The 13,873-nt window shown below is 37.3% G+C and overlaps 1 protein-coding gene across 1 annotated transcript in view; it reads left to right on the top strand.

Moving 5' to 3' along the window:
- Positions 1 to 12,083, top strand: part of LOC127435183 (single-minded homolog 1-like) — a 21,038-nt gene extending 8,955 nt beyond the window's left edge. The window contains exons 7-12 of the mRNA XM_051688440.1: positions 1,363 to 1,562; positions 1,661 to 1,767; positions 2,032 to 2,179; positions 8,295 to 8,454; positions 10,419 to 10,812; positions 11,039 to 12,083. Of these exons, the coding sequence (XP_051544400.1) occupies positions 1,363 to 1,562; positions 1,661 to 1,767; positions 2,032 to 2,179; positions 8,295 to 8,454; positions 10,419 to 10,812; positions 11,039 to 11,625 (1,596 nt within the window). The 3' untranslated portion in view covers positions 11,626 to 12,083. The remainder of the gene's footprint in view (positions 1 to 1,362; positions 1,563 to 1,660; positions 1,768 to 2,031; positions 2,180 to 8,294; positions 8,455 to 10,418; positions 10,813 to 11,038) is intronic.
- The last annotated feature ends 1,790 nt before the right edge of the window (positions 12,084 to 13,873 follow it).

The following is a 13,873-nucleotide window of genomic DNA, read 5'->3' as shown; positions in this document are numbered from 1 at the left end:
CAAACACACTAAAAACACACAAACAGTCACACATTACACACCAATACAAACACACACACAACCAGTCACATACAACACATACATACACAAACACACACAACCACACACAACACAGTCACACACACACAAACAATAATACAAACACACTAACACAACAAACACACACACACAAATACACATGCACACGCACACACACACACACACACACACACACACACACACACAAACACACACACACACACACACACACACACACACACACACAACAAACACACATCACACACACAAACAGTCACACACAACACAGACACACAAACACACACACAACACAGACACACAAACACACAAACAGACACACACATCACACAACCAGTCACATACAACACATACATACAAACACACACAACCACACACACACACAACAAACACACATCACACACACAAACAGTCACACACAACACAGACACACAAACACACTAAAAACACACAAACAGTCACACATCACACACCAATACAAACACACACACAACCAGTCACATACAACACATACATACACAAACACACACAACCACACACAACACAGTCACACACACACAAACAATAATACAAACACACTAACACAACAAACACACACACACACACACTCACAACAAACACACACACAGTCACAAACACACGCACACACAGTCACACAGAACACAGACACACAAACACCACACACAAACAACACAGTCACACACACACACTAACACACCACACACAACAAACACACACACACTCACAACAAACACACTCTCACACACACACACAACAAACACAACCAGACACACAACAAACACACCCGCACACACAGAGACACCCACACACACAACAAACACACCCACACACACAGAGACACCCACACACACTTTTTGTGCATCATCTTTCTATGTACACTGAGGAATATTTCAAGATCTGCTCATCATATGTTGTGTTTGGGCTCGTTTGAATCAGGATAATCTGCTGTAAGTTACAATATGACATCGTCTATGTTTTATGTATGTTTCAGGAAGCAACAAGGAAAAACGTGACAAAAAGACATTCCTGTTTGTTCTATTTGTGTGTCAGTGGGAATTTCATACACTAAAACTCACTGCAGTTTGACCTTTCTAACGTTATATAACACACGACTCTCATCTTATGTTTTTACCAACTCTGAATATAATTGAGAAAACATATTTGCAAATTATGAGAATGAAACAGTTCTTATTTGTCAGTAAATTAAAAAATTTCCATGCAGACTGGTGTCAACTGTATGATGTTAAATAAAAAGACATTGATTGAACAAGCTGCTCGTTGACTTTTGACCTCTGCACTCTGCAGGTTATCCACTGCAGCGGGTATCTAAAGGTCAAGCAGTTCAGTTTGGATGCATCGCCGTTTGACGGCTGTTATCAGAACGTGGGTTTGGTCGCAGTGGGACACACGTTACCGCCCAGCGCCATCACAGAGATCAAACTGCACAGCAACATGTTCATGTTCAGGGCCAGTCTGGATATGAAGCTCATTTTTCTGGACTCAGGGTGAAGTTGGGCAAACATTTTCTTCAAAACGTCTGGAAAAATAAAACTAGTTTGTCTGTTGTTCATCTGGTCATTCATGGGTGTTTTGTGTTTTTCAGGGTTTCAGAGCTGACAGGATATGAGCCACAGGACCTGATTGAGAAAACCCTGTACCATCATGTGCACTGCTGCGACACCTTCCACCTGCGCTGCGCTCATCATCTCTGTGAGTTCCCCTGTTCTACAGTATATAGCATATCCAGCTCTGATCCTAAACATAGTGAGCTGCCTACCTAGTCAGCATTGTAAGGGATCTTAGGTGTGGAATTGCTGTCTAGAGTGTTCCATTTAAGTTAGGATGCTGCCTTAGAAGGTAACTGCCTAAGTAGACAGCCCACTAGGTTTTGGAACAGAGCGATTGTCTTGAGTTTGACCTTAGTAAAGCAATGCTAAAGATGTTATTGTCTAACATCTCTCTCTCTCTGTTCAGTACTAGTTAAAGGGCAAGTCACCACTAAGTATTATCGTTTCCTGTCTAAGCATGGTGGATGGGTTTGGGTCCAGAGTTACGCTACAATTGTACACAACAGTCGCTCTTCTCGGCCACACTGCATCGTCAGCGTCAATTATGTCCTCACGTGAGTCCAACATTCACAAAACAAAAATAATCTCCTTTACATATTAAAGGCTGGAATGATTCTGGTTTTGATGCTTTGATAGAAATCTAGTGATGACATTTTGTGTTTTACTTCCATTAGTTCACCCAAAAATGTCCAATCTGTCATTATTAACTCACCCTCATGTCATTCCAAACCTGTATGACTTTCTGTCTTCTGTGGAACACAAATGGAGATGTTAGGTTCACGCTGGTCTTTTCCATTCATTTAAAGCCAGTGTTAATCTCGTTAACGGAATTATTGCTGAAATTATTCATAGATGTAGGGTAACAAAAATGAAGACGCATCATGATGATAATTAAACGATTTTAAGTAAAACATACTGTTGACGAAAATATGCCAAGGAAAAAAATAATCCTGAACAGTGCACAAACAGAAAAAAGAAACATCTATTGCTTAACAGCAAATTCTTCAGTATATTGATTTTTTGCAATTATTTCAACCAATATGAGATTTTTAACCCTTTAAGCTCGGATGGGCCAGCAGCAAAAAATATAATTGTCAAAATATTAATAACTACAGTCTTGACCAACACAAAATGGGTATCGTTTGAAAGTTTAGAAGCTCTACTTTCCAATGCATGTAGACATTATGACCAAAACTGAACAAGTGCTTTGAAATTTGCAGATAAATCAGAAGTGTTCAGCTTTTATCATTTATAAAAACAATTGCACTGTTCATATTATTGCAATCAGTCATAACATCAAACTGATCAAATAGTCATGTGTCATATGTTGTTGGAAAGATCTCAATGAGTAGAATACAACCAGCCTATTTGTTTTACTCACAGACAAAAATATAGCGAGTAATAGCTAAGTATATGTCTTTGACAATTATGTTGGTGTTGCTTATATGCCGCGTTTTTGCTTATAACTTCATGAAAAATTAACAGAACATAAAACATCACATACCATTACTCAGAGGAGGTAATTATCTTTCAAACGAGTCCATACACAAGATAATCAGATGCATAGATCATTAGATAATCCACATGAAGCACAGTGTTACATATGACCACCAGGAGATGGCGCAAAATACATGACACAGACTCAATGATGACTCAAATGACACAGAATGAAACTCATTCTGTGAAATCTCATTACTAAAATCATGTCTGCATGCTATGCAAACCTTTAGTCATTGTTGTGTTTGCATGTGTAATTAGTTTTTATGGACAATTATTATGTTTTATTTGTTTGGAGACGTTTTTGGACACTATGATAAATTATTTTTGTAATTTTATAACTTTTGATTGCTTTGTCGTATCAACACAAAATTTTTCTCAGATACAGTTGACATGATTAATAACAAAACATAAGCAGTTTTTTTGAGCCACCATATTTACACCCAGAGATATATAATGTCAAATAAGAAAAAAGTAAATTTGTGGCTCATATTTTATTTATTTCAGCTGTTTCTTAGGCTGAGATTCTCAGAATGTATCATAATCTATATCATTAAAAATAATAATAATGATGACAATGACACCAAACACTTGACCATCCTTGTTTTTTTGTTTTTTTTAGTTATAAGCCTTTAATTTTTGGGTGTGCCCAAAACATTAAAAATGTTTAAATACACCTTCAGAGCTTAAAGGGTTAATGGCCGATACAGATACAGAGAGCATGGTGGCCGATATAATGCAGATACTGTATATCACACAATTTAATATAACACTAAATGGTATTTAAATAAAACTGCTTAAAAATAATTCGCTTTTATCGAGCATTATTCTGTATTTACTCAAAATTTCACACAAAACATTTAAAAATTAATCAATTTTGGGGGCCTGGGTAGCTCAGTGGTAAAAGAAGCTGGCTACCACCCCTGGAGTTTGCTAGTTCGCTAGTTCGAATCCCAGGGCGTGCTGAGTGACTCCAGCCAGGTCTCCTAAGCAACCCAATTGGCCCAGTTGCTAGGGAGGGTAGAGTCACATGGGGTAACCTCCTCATGGTCGCCATAATGTGTTTCGTTGTCGGTGTGGTGAGTTGAGCATGGTTGCCACGGTGGATGACGTGAAGCCTCCACACGTGCTATGTCTCCGTGGCAACGCGCTCAACAAGCCACGTGATAAGATGCGCAGGTTGATGGTCTCAGACGTGGAGGCAACTGAGATTCGTCCTCCGCCACCCAGACTGAGGCGAATCACTACGCCACCACGAGGACATAAAAGCGCACTGGGAATTGGGCATTCCAAAATTGGGTGAAAAAGGGGAAAAATCCAAAAAATAAATAAAACATTAAATGATTTTGAGTGTTTTAGATGGTAGATAGCAGTTCCTTGCTGTTGTCTTCCCATTTTTGTAATTGTTTGCACATAAAGAAATAAATTCTCGAAAAATAAACGGAACATAAAATATACATACCATTCCTCAGGAGGTGATTATCTTTCAAACGAGTCCACGCACAAGGTAATCAGATGTATAGATCATTAAATAATCCACATGAAGCACAATGTTACATATGACCACCAGAAGATGGCGCCAAATACATGACACAGACTCAATGATGACTCAAATGACACAGAATGAAACTCATTCTGTGAAATCTCACAGAAATTGTAATATATTAGGAAGAAGGAAATAACAACAGTACACACAGTAGTCCAGCAAAAACAGACGGTATGTGTGCATTAGCAGTCACATTTTCTCACAAAAAGACAGAATCAAACTAATTGAACAGTTTGACATTTACTCCAAGCGCATTTATTTTGAAGTCTCTCTACCGGATTCAGCGAGAGCAGCGATCTACTAACAGTTTACACGGCCCGGATGGCCTGCTTGGAGATGTGCAGGACCATTTAAATGAGACACTGGTCTATTATTGTGGTAACACAATGGCACATGGCAACAAAACAAACTGTGATTGGTCATTTAAAGTACATGTCTCAGACGGCTCCTTTACATGCAAGCAGGCGATTCTAGGCACCATCACGGCTTAAAGCTGAAGTATGTAACTTTTTCGGCGTTAAAACTTTCTTCTATCCCACCTTAATATGCAGAGACAGCTTTAAGAAAGCCATTCATGGGTTCATTTTAGTGAAAACTGTAAACACTGTGTCTCTGTGGTGCTATGAAAATGCCTCTGTTTGTTTTGAGAGACCCGTCTCGAGTGAGATAATAACACTGACTCAACCAATAGCATGAGTTGGGGGCGCGGCTATCTGTTTGATTGACAAAAGGCAGAAGGGGGCGTATTCAGAAAGCTGTTCTAAAAAAAAACAATGTTTATTTTTGCATTTTGGGAAAATGTACTGTATGAAAATAACATTTTAGTTGCTGTTAATGTGCAAAATGACAAAAAACGCATGTCAAGCTTTAATAGACCAAACTTTAATTTAATATTCAAACGTTTAAACAAGCTACTAAGAATGGTTGACCAATATATCGGCGAGGCTGATAATTTGGAAATACCAAATATCATCCAATTTATAAATTTTTCTAAATGTTTGAACATTTAATGAAATTTTGGTCAGTTACAGTTTGACACGCATTTTTAGTAATTTTGCACATTATCATCGCCTAAAATGTTATTTTAATTGACTGAAATTACATGCCATTTTAGTCAGCGTAAAACTAACTAAAATTAAAGCTGCAAGCAGCAATGCGGATTCCTCCTCAAAACTGCAAATAATGTCAAAACTGAAATGGTAGAGACGTGTACTTCGCACATGTACACTTCATTTCATTAATTTGTTATTAAACATTGCACGAGTCTTCATATGAACTGGTGATTGAATCAAAGTATCGGTTTTATGACTAGCGGATTTGTAAAGCATTATTTTAGCGTTAGCGATAAATAATAGTAAACTGTAATTCTGTCATCTTTTGACATATCAAGGTGAAATTTTGCACAGTACTTCAGAGTGATGTCATCTTGAAGCCTGTTAGGTTGGAAAAAACATTAGTCAAAATGGCATTACATTTTTTGGACATATGGATATTGAGACAATGTGGACATTTACATAAATGCGCACCTTTCAGCCATTTTGTATTGTATTCATTTTTGCTAAATATCAAATTGAAAGACATGTATCCCACACATACATACCGAGGCTCAAGTCAATTGGAGCTATGGTTCAGGAGGAGTAGATTTTTGTAGTTTTGGACAAATTTGTATTGTACAGGAAAATCCATCATGGTGGACTACATGGGTTCTAGAGGCTTTTTTGTTCCTCATGAGAAATGAGGCACATATACCAGGTTTCAGACATTTTGGACTTATGGGGTGGAAATGGCATCACTTTGAAAATTGATAAATTGGAGTGGGGCCTGTAGCGCCACCTATAGGCTCACATGGGCCATTTTTGGTGTGGTAGTTACTCGTGGTCTGTAGTATCAATGTGCCAAATTTCAAAACTTTTTACCAAGGAGATCTTGAGTTATTGGGCAATTTAGAGCTACAGGAATAATAATAAGAAGAAGAATACTAACAAAAACAATAGGTTTCCTCCTACTGTAATTAATCCTAATTAATAAATATGACATGACGAAATATTGCCACAATGTAAAGGACATTTTCATCAAAAGACTAAAACCAAAAACTGAGGGGTGAGTTCACTAAACAGTCGCGCCACTCTTCCACGTAATATTTCAGTGCAAAAACCTGCACCTTATTCACTAACGACCAGCAACGTAGTTTAACCAACGCAATCAGCGCTAAAATGCACCGCATCTTGAGAATTTAAATGAAGTCATTGTCATTCCTTTCCGCACAAACACGCCTCCTTTCTATGTAAAGTAGGCTTATTATAGATTGCCTGGCATTATTTAGATTACGCTATTACTGCCAAATGAAAGCAGGAATGAATTTTTCTTTTTTTTTTCTTTTTTCTTTTGTTCTAGTTTGTGTACATTTTCTATCCATCATATTAGCAGTAATTCATCAAATAATAATCAAATGACAGAAAAGAGCATTATGACGTGGAATATATCCAGATGCATTGTGTAGTCAAGCGCACTTTCAGCATGTTAAAAAGAGGATTCAGGTGTCTGGATCACAGTAGTCCGTGCAATATAGCGCTCAGAATCAGCCCGCAAGATCAGAATAGTGTCCACAAACCGCGTTCAGCAGCGATTTTGTGACCACATTTGCCTGATCTGCACTGGCAAAATCAGGTGCTAAACCAGCGCAGACAGCACGTGCAAATAACCGCCGCTTTTACCGGCCTCAATTCATTCCCTCCTAAATAAATGAACACTGTTTAAAGCATACAGTGACCATGGGCTCCAAACATGATTTAAAAACACCATCAAAGTAGAAAGGCCACAAAAGACTTTGTGAGCTTTGTGTGAGAAACTGAATCAACTATAAGTTGTTATTAACTGAAAATCTTCCCCACCCAAACTTGGAATATAATGCATAATTTGTATAAACAACTTTTATGATGCTTTTTTGTCATTTTTGGAGCTTGACAGCCCCTGGTCACTGTCTACATACATTATAGGGAAAATAGCAGAGTGAACATTCTGTTACACTCCTATTGTGTTATCTACTTTCGTGTTCCACAAAAGAAAGAAAGTCAAACAGGTTTAGGACAACATGAAGGTGAGTAAATGTTGACAGAATTTTCATTTCTGGGTGAACTGTTCCTTTAAGTATTTTGTTTACAGTGCTGATCCATACAAAAGGCATCTGAAAGCAAATAAAACCTTACAGTACAAACATACTGTTATCAGAAATGACATGAAACACCTGCCGCTCACAGTACAAACATACAACATTCATGGGTTGTAGATATAACGTCTGTGTTTGCCGTCCATCTCAGTACGTTCAGTAGTTCAACTAGCGGATAGACGTCTGGAGGGTCAAAGGTGTCGAACACAAAACCACAGGTGTGAAATCAATGAGTAACATTTCACAAGCATTACCTGTATGTTACAGGACTCATGCTCAGGGTTCAGTGGTGGGCGAGCGCTATCAGTGGTGTAAGAATGTTGAGCTAATGTTTGAACAAACGTTGAAACTGATTAACTCTTTACTGCAGAATGTGACTGAAAATATCAGCCCTCAGCAAAGAGCAACAAGCATTTGTTGTAATAATGTGATCATACACGGTGTTTGTTTGTGTTTTTAGGGATACAGAATATAAGGGAATGGTGCTGTCTTTGGACCAGTTGAATCCCAGTAAACCTGCATTCCCTTACAGCCCTAATAGTGACCGAGAAGACCAACTGAAGGACAAACTAAAAGTGTCGAACACCAGGAGTAAAATCTTGGTTTCTCCTTATCCACAGGTATCATGTTCACTTCTCAAAGAGTCATCTTAATCTTAAAACTTAAACTCTCTGTCTGTTCTTACTACAGATATGTGAATTATCAAGACATTAAAGACCCCATGCAATCGAAATGGTAGTTTTATGTCTTTCAGTTCATGTCTGTAGCTTTGAGGTAATCTATATCAGAGGTCAACCGACAGTGAATTTTGCAGATAACTAAGGTGATGGAAAAGGCCGATAACCGATTTATCGGCCGACAGTTATTTAAGACTTTTAGTCTTTCCTTACTATTACAAACATTGAGGCTACAAGAGTCCAAAATGAATAAAATTCCCCCCCCCCAAAAAGATTTGGTGCATAACGTGGGACTTTTAACTATAAACAAGCCCAAAATGCACCGGGGCGTTTTATTGTAAAAATGATAGAGACTTGGCTCCGTATCAATGCTCCATAAGCAAGTATTTAACAAATTAAGCTTTTTATAGCCTGTATATTCACCAGATGAAGAGTTTTGTATATACAGTATATCCTATATATATATACTGTATATATAATTTCACCAGATGAGGTTTATTGTTAAGAAATAAAAAAAATTAACTATCGGAAACTATCAACATAGATTTATGTCAATAACTGATACTTCCATTAAGCAACTATTGGCACTGATTAATCGGTAAAACCAATATATTGGTCTACCTCTAATCTATATGCAAGTGTACTTCTAAAAGTTGACAAAATAATCTTGTAATTTGTATAAACTTTCATTGTAAGTGTCTCACTGTAACCTCGATTTTTATGCCGATAACTGATAGTTCCAAAAAGCAACAATCGGCACTAATTAATCAGTAAAACCGATATAGTGGTCTACCTTTAATCTATATGCAAGTGTACCCCTAAAAGTTAACATAATAAACTTGTAACTTGTATAAACGTTCATTGTAAGTGTCTCACTGTAACCACTATTTTATGCCGATAACCGATAGTTCCGAAAAGCTACTATCAGCACCGATTAATCAGTAAAACCGATATATCGGGGTACCTATAGTCTATATGTAAGTATACTTCTAACATTTGACAAAATAAACTTGTAACTTGTATAAACTTCCATTGTAAGTGTCTCACTGTAAGCACTATTTTTATGCCGATAGCCGATAGTTCCAAAAAGCTACTATTAACACCAATTAATCTGTAAAACCGATATATCAGGGTACCTCTAATCTATATACAAGTATACTTCTAAAAGTTATCAATGTAAACTTGTAACTTGTATAAACTTCCATTGTAAGTGCCTCACTGTAACTTCTATTTTTACGCTGATAACCGATAGTTCCGAAAAGCTACTATCAGCACCGATTAATCAGTAAAACCGATATATCGGGGCACCTATAGTCTATATGTAAGTATACTTCTAACATTTGACAAAATAAACTTGTAACTTGTATAAACTTCCATTGTAAGTGCCTCACTGTAACCTCGATTTTTACGGCAATAACTGATAGATCCAAAAAGCAACTATCGGCATGATTAATCGGTAAAACCAATATATCGGTCTACCTATAATCTATATGCAAGTGTACTTCTAAAAGTTGACAATATAAACTTGTAACTTGTATAAACTTCCATTGTAAGTGCCTCACTGTAACTTCGACTTTTACGGCAATAACTGATAGATCCAAAAAGCAACTATCGGCATGATTAATCGGTAAATCCAATATATCCGTCTACCTATAATCTATAACTGATAGATCCAAAAAGCAACCATCGGCACCGATTAAATGGTAAATCTGATATATCGGTCTTCCTCTTGTCTATATGCAAGTGTACTTCTAAAGGTTGACAAAATAAACTTGTAATTTGTATAAACTTCCATTGTAAGTGCCTCACTGTAACCTCGATTTTTACACTGATATCCAGTAGTTCCAAAAAGTAACTATCGGCACCGATTAATTGGTTTTCTGACTTCCTATTCTGTTTCCCCTCAGCAATTCTCAGCCTTCCACCATGATCGCTCAGAATCCGACCATGATAATCAATGGGGTGGCAGCCCTCTGACAGGCTCCGCTTCTCCACAGCGATTGGATCAGAGCGAGGTGTCAGAAACCGTTTGCGCTTACAGACAATTTCCCAAGTCCAGTTCGCTGTGTTACAGCCTTTCTCAGGGTGAAATGATGCATAGCTGTCAGCAAACACACACACACACTGCGCTGTGTGACCCGCATCCCGCTCGCTGTCAGGGCAGGCAATATGTCCTGGGCGTACTGGAGCAGAGCGGGCGAGAGTGCTGGTGGGATGCCATGCGTTCTGTTTCGGCTCTTACAAAAGCAACACAACACAACAGAAGGGAGTTTGACATCAGAACATACCATCAATCTCACGGTAAGTGAGCTGGTCTAGAGTATTGGGTTTAAACTCAACATTTAAGTATTTAATTCTTTTAAATGCACCTTTAAAATCAAACACTTCATTTGCAACATGTAAATAATAAACTTAAAAGTACCTAAAAATATAATGAAATCCAAAGCTTCCAAACTAAAGAGCATGCAATACCAACAAACTTCAATACCCAGAAACATAAATCATATGTGTAATGTCTCATTCTCAGCTCACTCGGACGATAAGCAAATGGTTGGTTCTCCAGAAGAAGGGTCATTGGGTGATTCTGGAGACAGTTGCCATGACAACAGGACGTTTCACGCGAGTCCGTGGGTGTCCAATAAGATTAAAGTGGAGGACGGCAGAATGACGGACCACCCCTCTGCCGTCCTCTTCTCCTCGGCTCCCGGTGTGGTCTGCCGAGCTCCCGGCGCCCACCTCATCCTGTGTCGAGATGCCATGGCAACAGATTCCCATGATGATAAGGATGGAAGCCCCATCTCTCTCTCTGGTCTGAGCAGTCCGGGGTCGGAGAGACTGTCTCACGAGTACCAGGGGCCGCTGTCGGTCTCTCCACACACGGGCGTCCAGGCGCAGGGCAGCCCACTGCTGTATCATGACCAAGACAGGGAGCCCGCTGCTGGGCACGCTCACTCAGGCCGACCCTTCGCCGGATGCAGCCTGGAGCCTCTCAATGGGGCAAAAAGCTTGAGGGGTTTTCCCGCTCATTATGATGTGAACTCACATGTACATTTACAGACAAACGCCACGCACGCCCACAACGGTACATCAGTCATTATCAGCAATGGCAGCTGACTGGAACACAGTTCCATACTACTCTTGATGCAGTATATGCAAATTTTGTATATGCATGGAATATCCAAATGACCTTCTACATTTACTACTACTGCCAAAAGTTACAAAATTTTTACACAAAATTGGATTTAAAATTAAAAATAACCATTTTTAGTTGCAAAATGATAATGATGAGGTCATGTGAAATACAAGGGCATGTGGCAACAATGTTGCAAACTACTGTTTGGTAGGTTTATAATGGAATAATGCCTAATGTTTCACTTACTATTTAAAAAAAGAAACACTAGGCAGTATGCAGTATATACTGCACACTATTCAGTAAGTAGTAAGCTAGTATTCCATTCTGAACACAACTCATGTTTCTGTGGCTACAGAAGGTTTTCATCTGCTTGATGCTGGAGAATAACTGTTCTGTTTAAAAACTGAAATAAACATCACAAAACTAATGAAAAAAAAAATGTGTTTACATAACACTGTTCTGATATGTTATTTTTATTTGCACCAATATGAGAGTGAATCTTACTGTCAAGCACATGCCCTGGTCATATTCAACCACAAAATCAAAAATTATACTTTGCATGAAAAAACTAAATAAAGCATATTATTAGGACTATCAATAATTTTGCATTGTGACATACCTGTAATTTTCATATTTATGAAAATGTCATATTTTACCCCTCCTATTGCGTTCAGAATCTGCATGCACCTTTTGCATTGGCGGGTCAATTTTGACCGGGTGGAATTCAAGCTTATAAATAACTTATAACCCAATGGTGTTCATCTAAAACTATATTGTAAAGCATTAATAAGTTCTTAACTTTTCATACATGTAAAAAGATTGATATTTTTGCCATGTTAACTGTGCTAAAGTTATTAATTAATAATAAAAATTTTAATTCTTTGACATTTTAGAATTTACTTTAACCACAGCAAAACCAGTGAGGTACATGTGAAGACATCTTTTTTATCAACATTTCTGTGAAATTTGATCTAAATATAACATAATATACAATTTATATGAACATCTAATGTGAGAATTATTTTTACTATTACTCATAACTGCTCAATTCAACTGGGTGGTCAAAAGTGATGAAAACAACGTATTCTTTTTGAACGAAACTCAAGTGTACAACATTAATACTTCTTCACTATGTTTTTAAGATAAATCTATTTTATTTACTCTCATGAAGTGTTGAATGATGATGTGAGTATACTGTAAGATGATTCTGCATCAGATGTCTGCATATAGTAAAAATATGAACAATTTCCTGTTTCGTGCACTATTTAGAATAATGTGTGCATTAACAAAATCTCACCACTCCCCATTTACACAGAAGTACCTTTGATTTAGTTTATTTGAATTAGTACATCTGTCATGACTGTTTGTACAGGAATGTGTGTGTGTGTGTGTGTGTGTGTGTGTGTGACTGTACAGTATGTGTGTGTGTGTGCAGTCCCAGTGAGCAACAAAAAGTGTGTGAGAGAGTTTGGGAAAGAGGCTAAATGTAAATGAAGTGTTTATAAGTAAAAATCGAATTCATAGATGTACTAAAAATCTACGTAATATTATGTGTAAAGCCACAGTTGATTCCCGGGTCAAAATTGACCCGCAAACGCAAAATATGTAAAAAAAAAAAATTTAAAATGGTTATATCTCTTAAACAATTTTATTTAAAAATCTGAAAAAAAACAAAAAATCTATTAAGTGTATTTTGATAGTGGTGACACAGTAAAAAAGTTTGGTTCCCGTACTAAAAACTATGTGGTTTTTAAAAATGATGATCTACCTCTCCCAGGTCAAAAATGACCCGAACGCAATAGGAGGGTTAAAAACTTATAGTATATATATACATCATGGTATTATATGAGTCTTAAATGTTATCTTAAAGGAATATTCCGTGTTCTCTACAAGTGAAGCTCAATCGTATATTGTTTACATCTTGTGTCTATACTTTTGAAACAGTGAGTTTTTTAATGTTTACAGATTGACCCCATTGACTTCCATTGTAAGTGTCTCACTGGAACACACATTTGTGCTTTTATTTTAATAAATTTTTTGTGATAATCAACATTATGCCACAAATGCTGTCACCAGAGCTTAACTCTGAATATTTCTTTAATAACATTTTTTTTTTTTTTTACAATAATTTAATTACAATAATGAGAATGTCTAGATGCATAACCGCACTGAGAATTTGGGGTACAAATGTGCTTAACTGTCACAAAATAATGTCACAATGCTCTAAAA

This window comes from Myxocyprinus asiaticus, chromosome 45, assembly GCF_019703515.2.
Source record: "Myxocyprinus asiaticus isolate MX2 ecotype Aquarium Trade chromosome 45, UBuf_Myxa_2, whole genome shotgun sequence".
NCBI lineage: Eukaryota > Metazoa > Chordata > Actinopteri > Cypriniformes > Catostomidae > Myxocyprinus > Myxocyprinus asiaticus.
The sequence above is the reverse complement of the archived record's forward strand: the minus strand, read 5'-3'. Positions and strand labels throughout refer to the sequence as shown.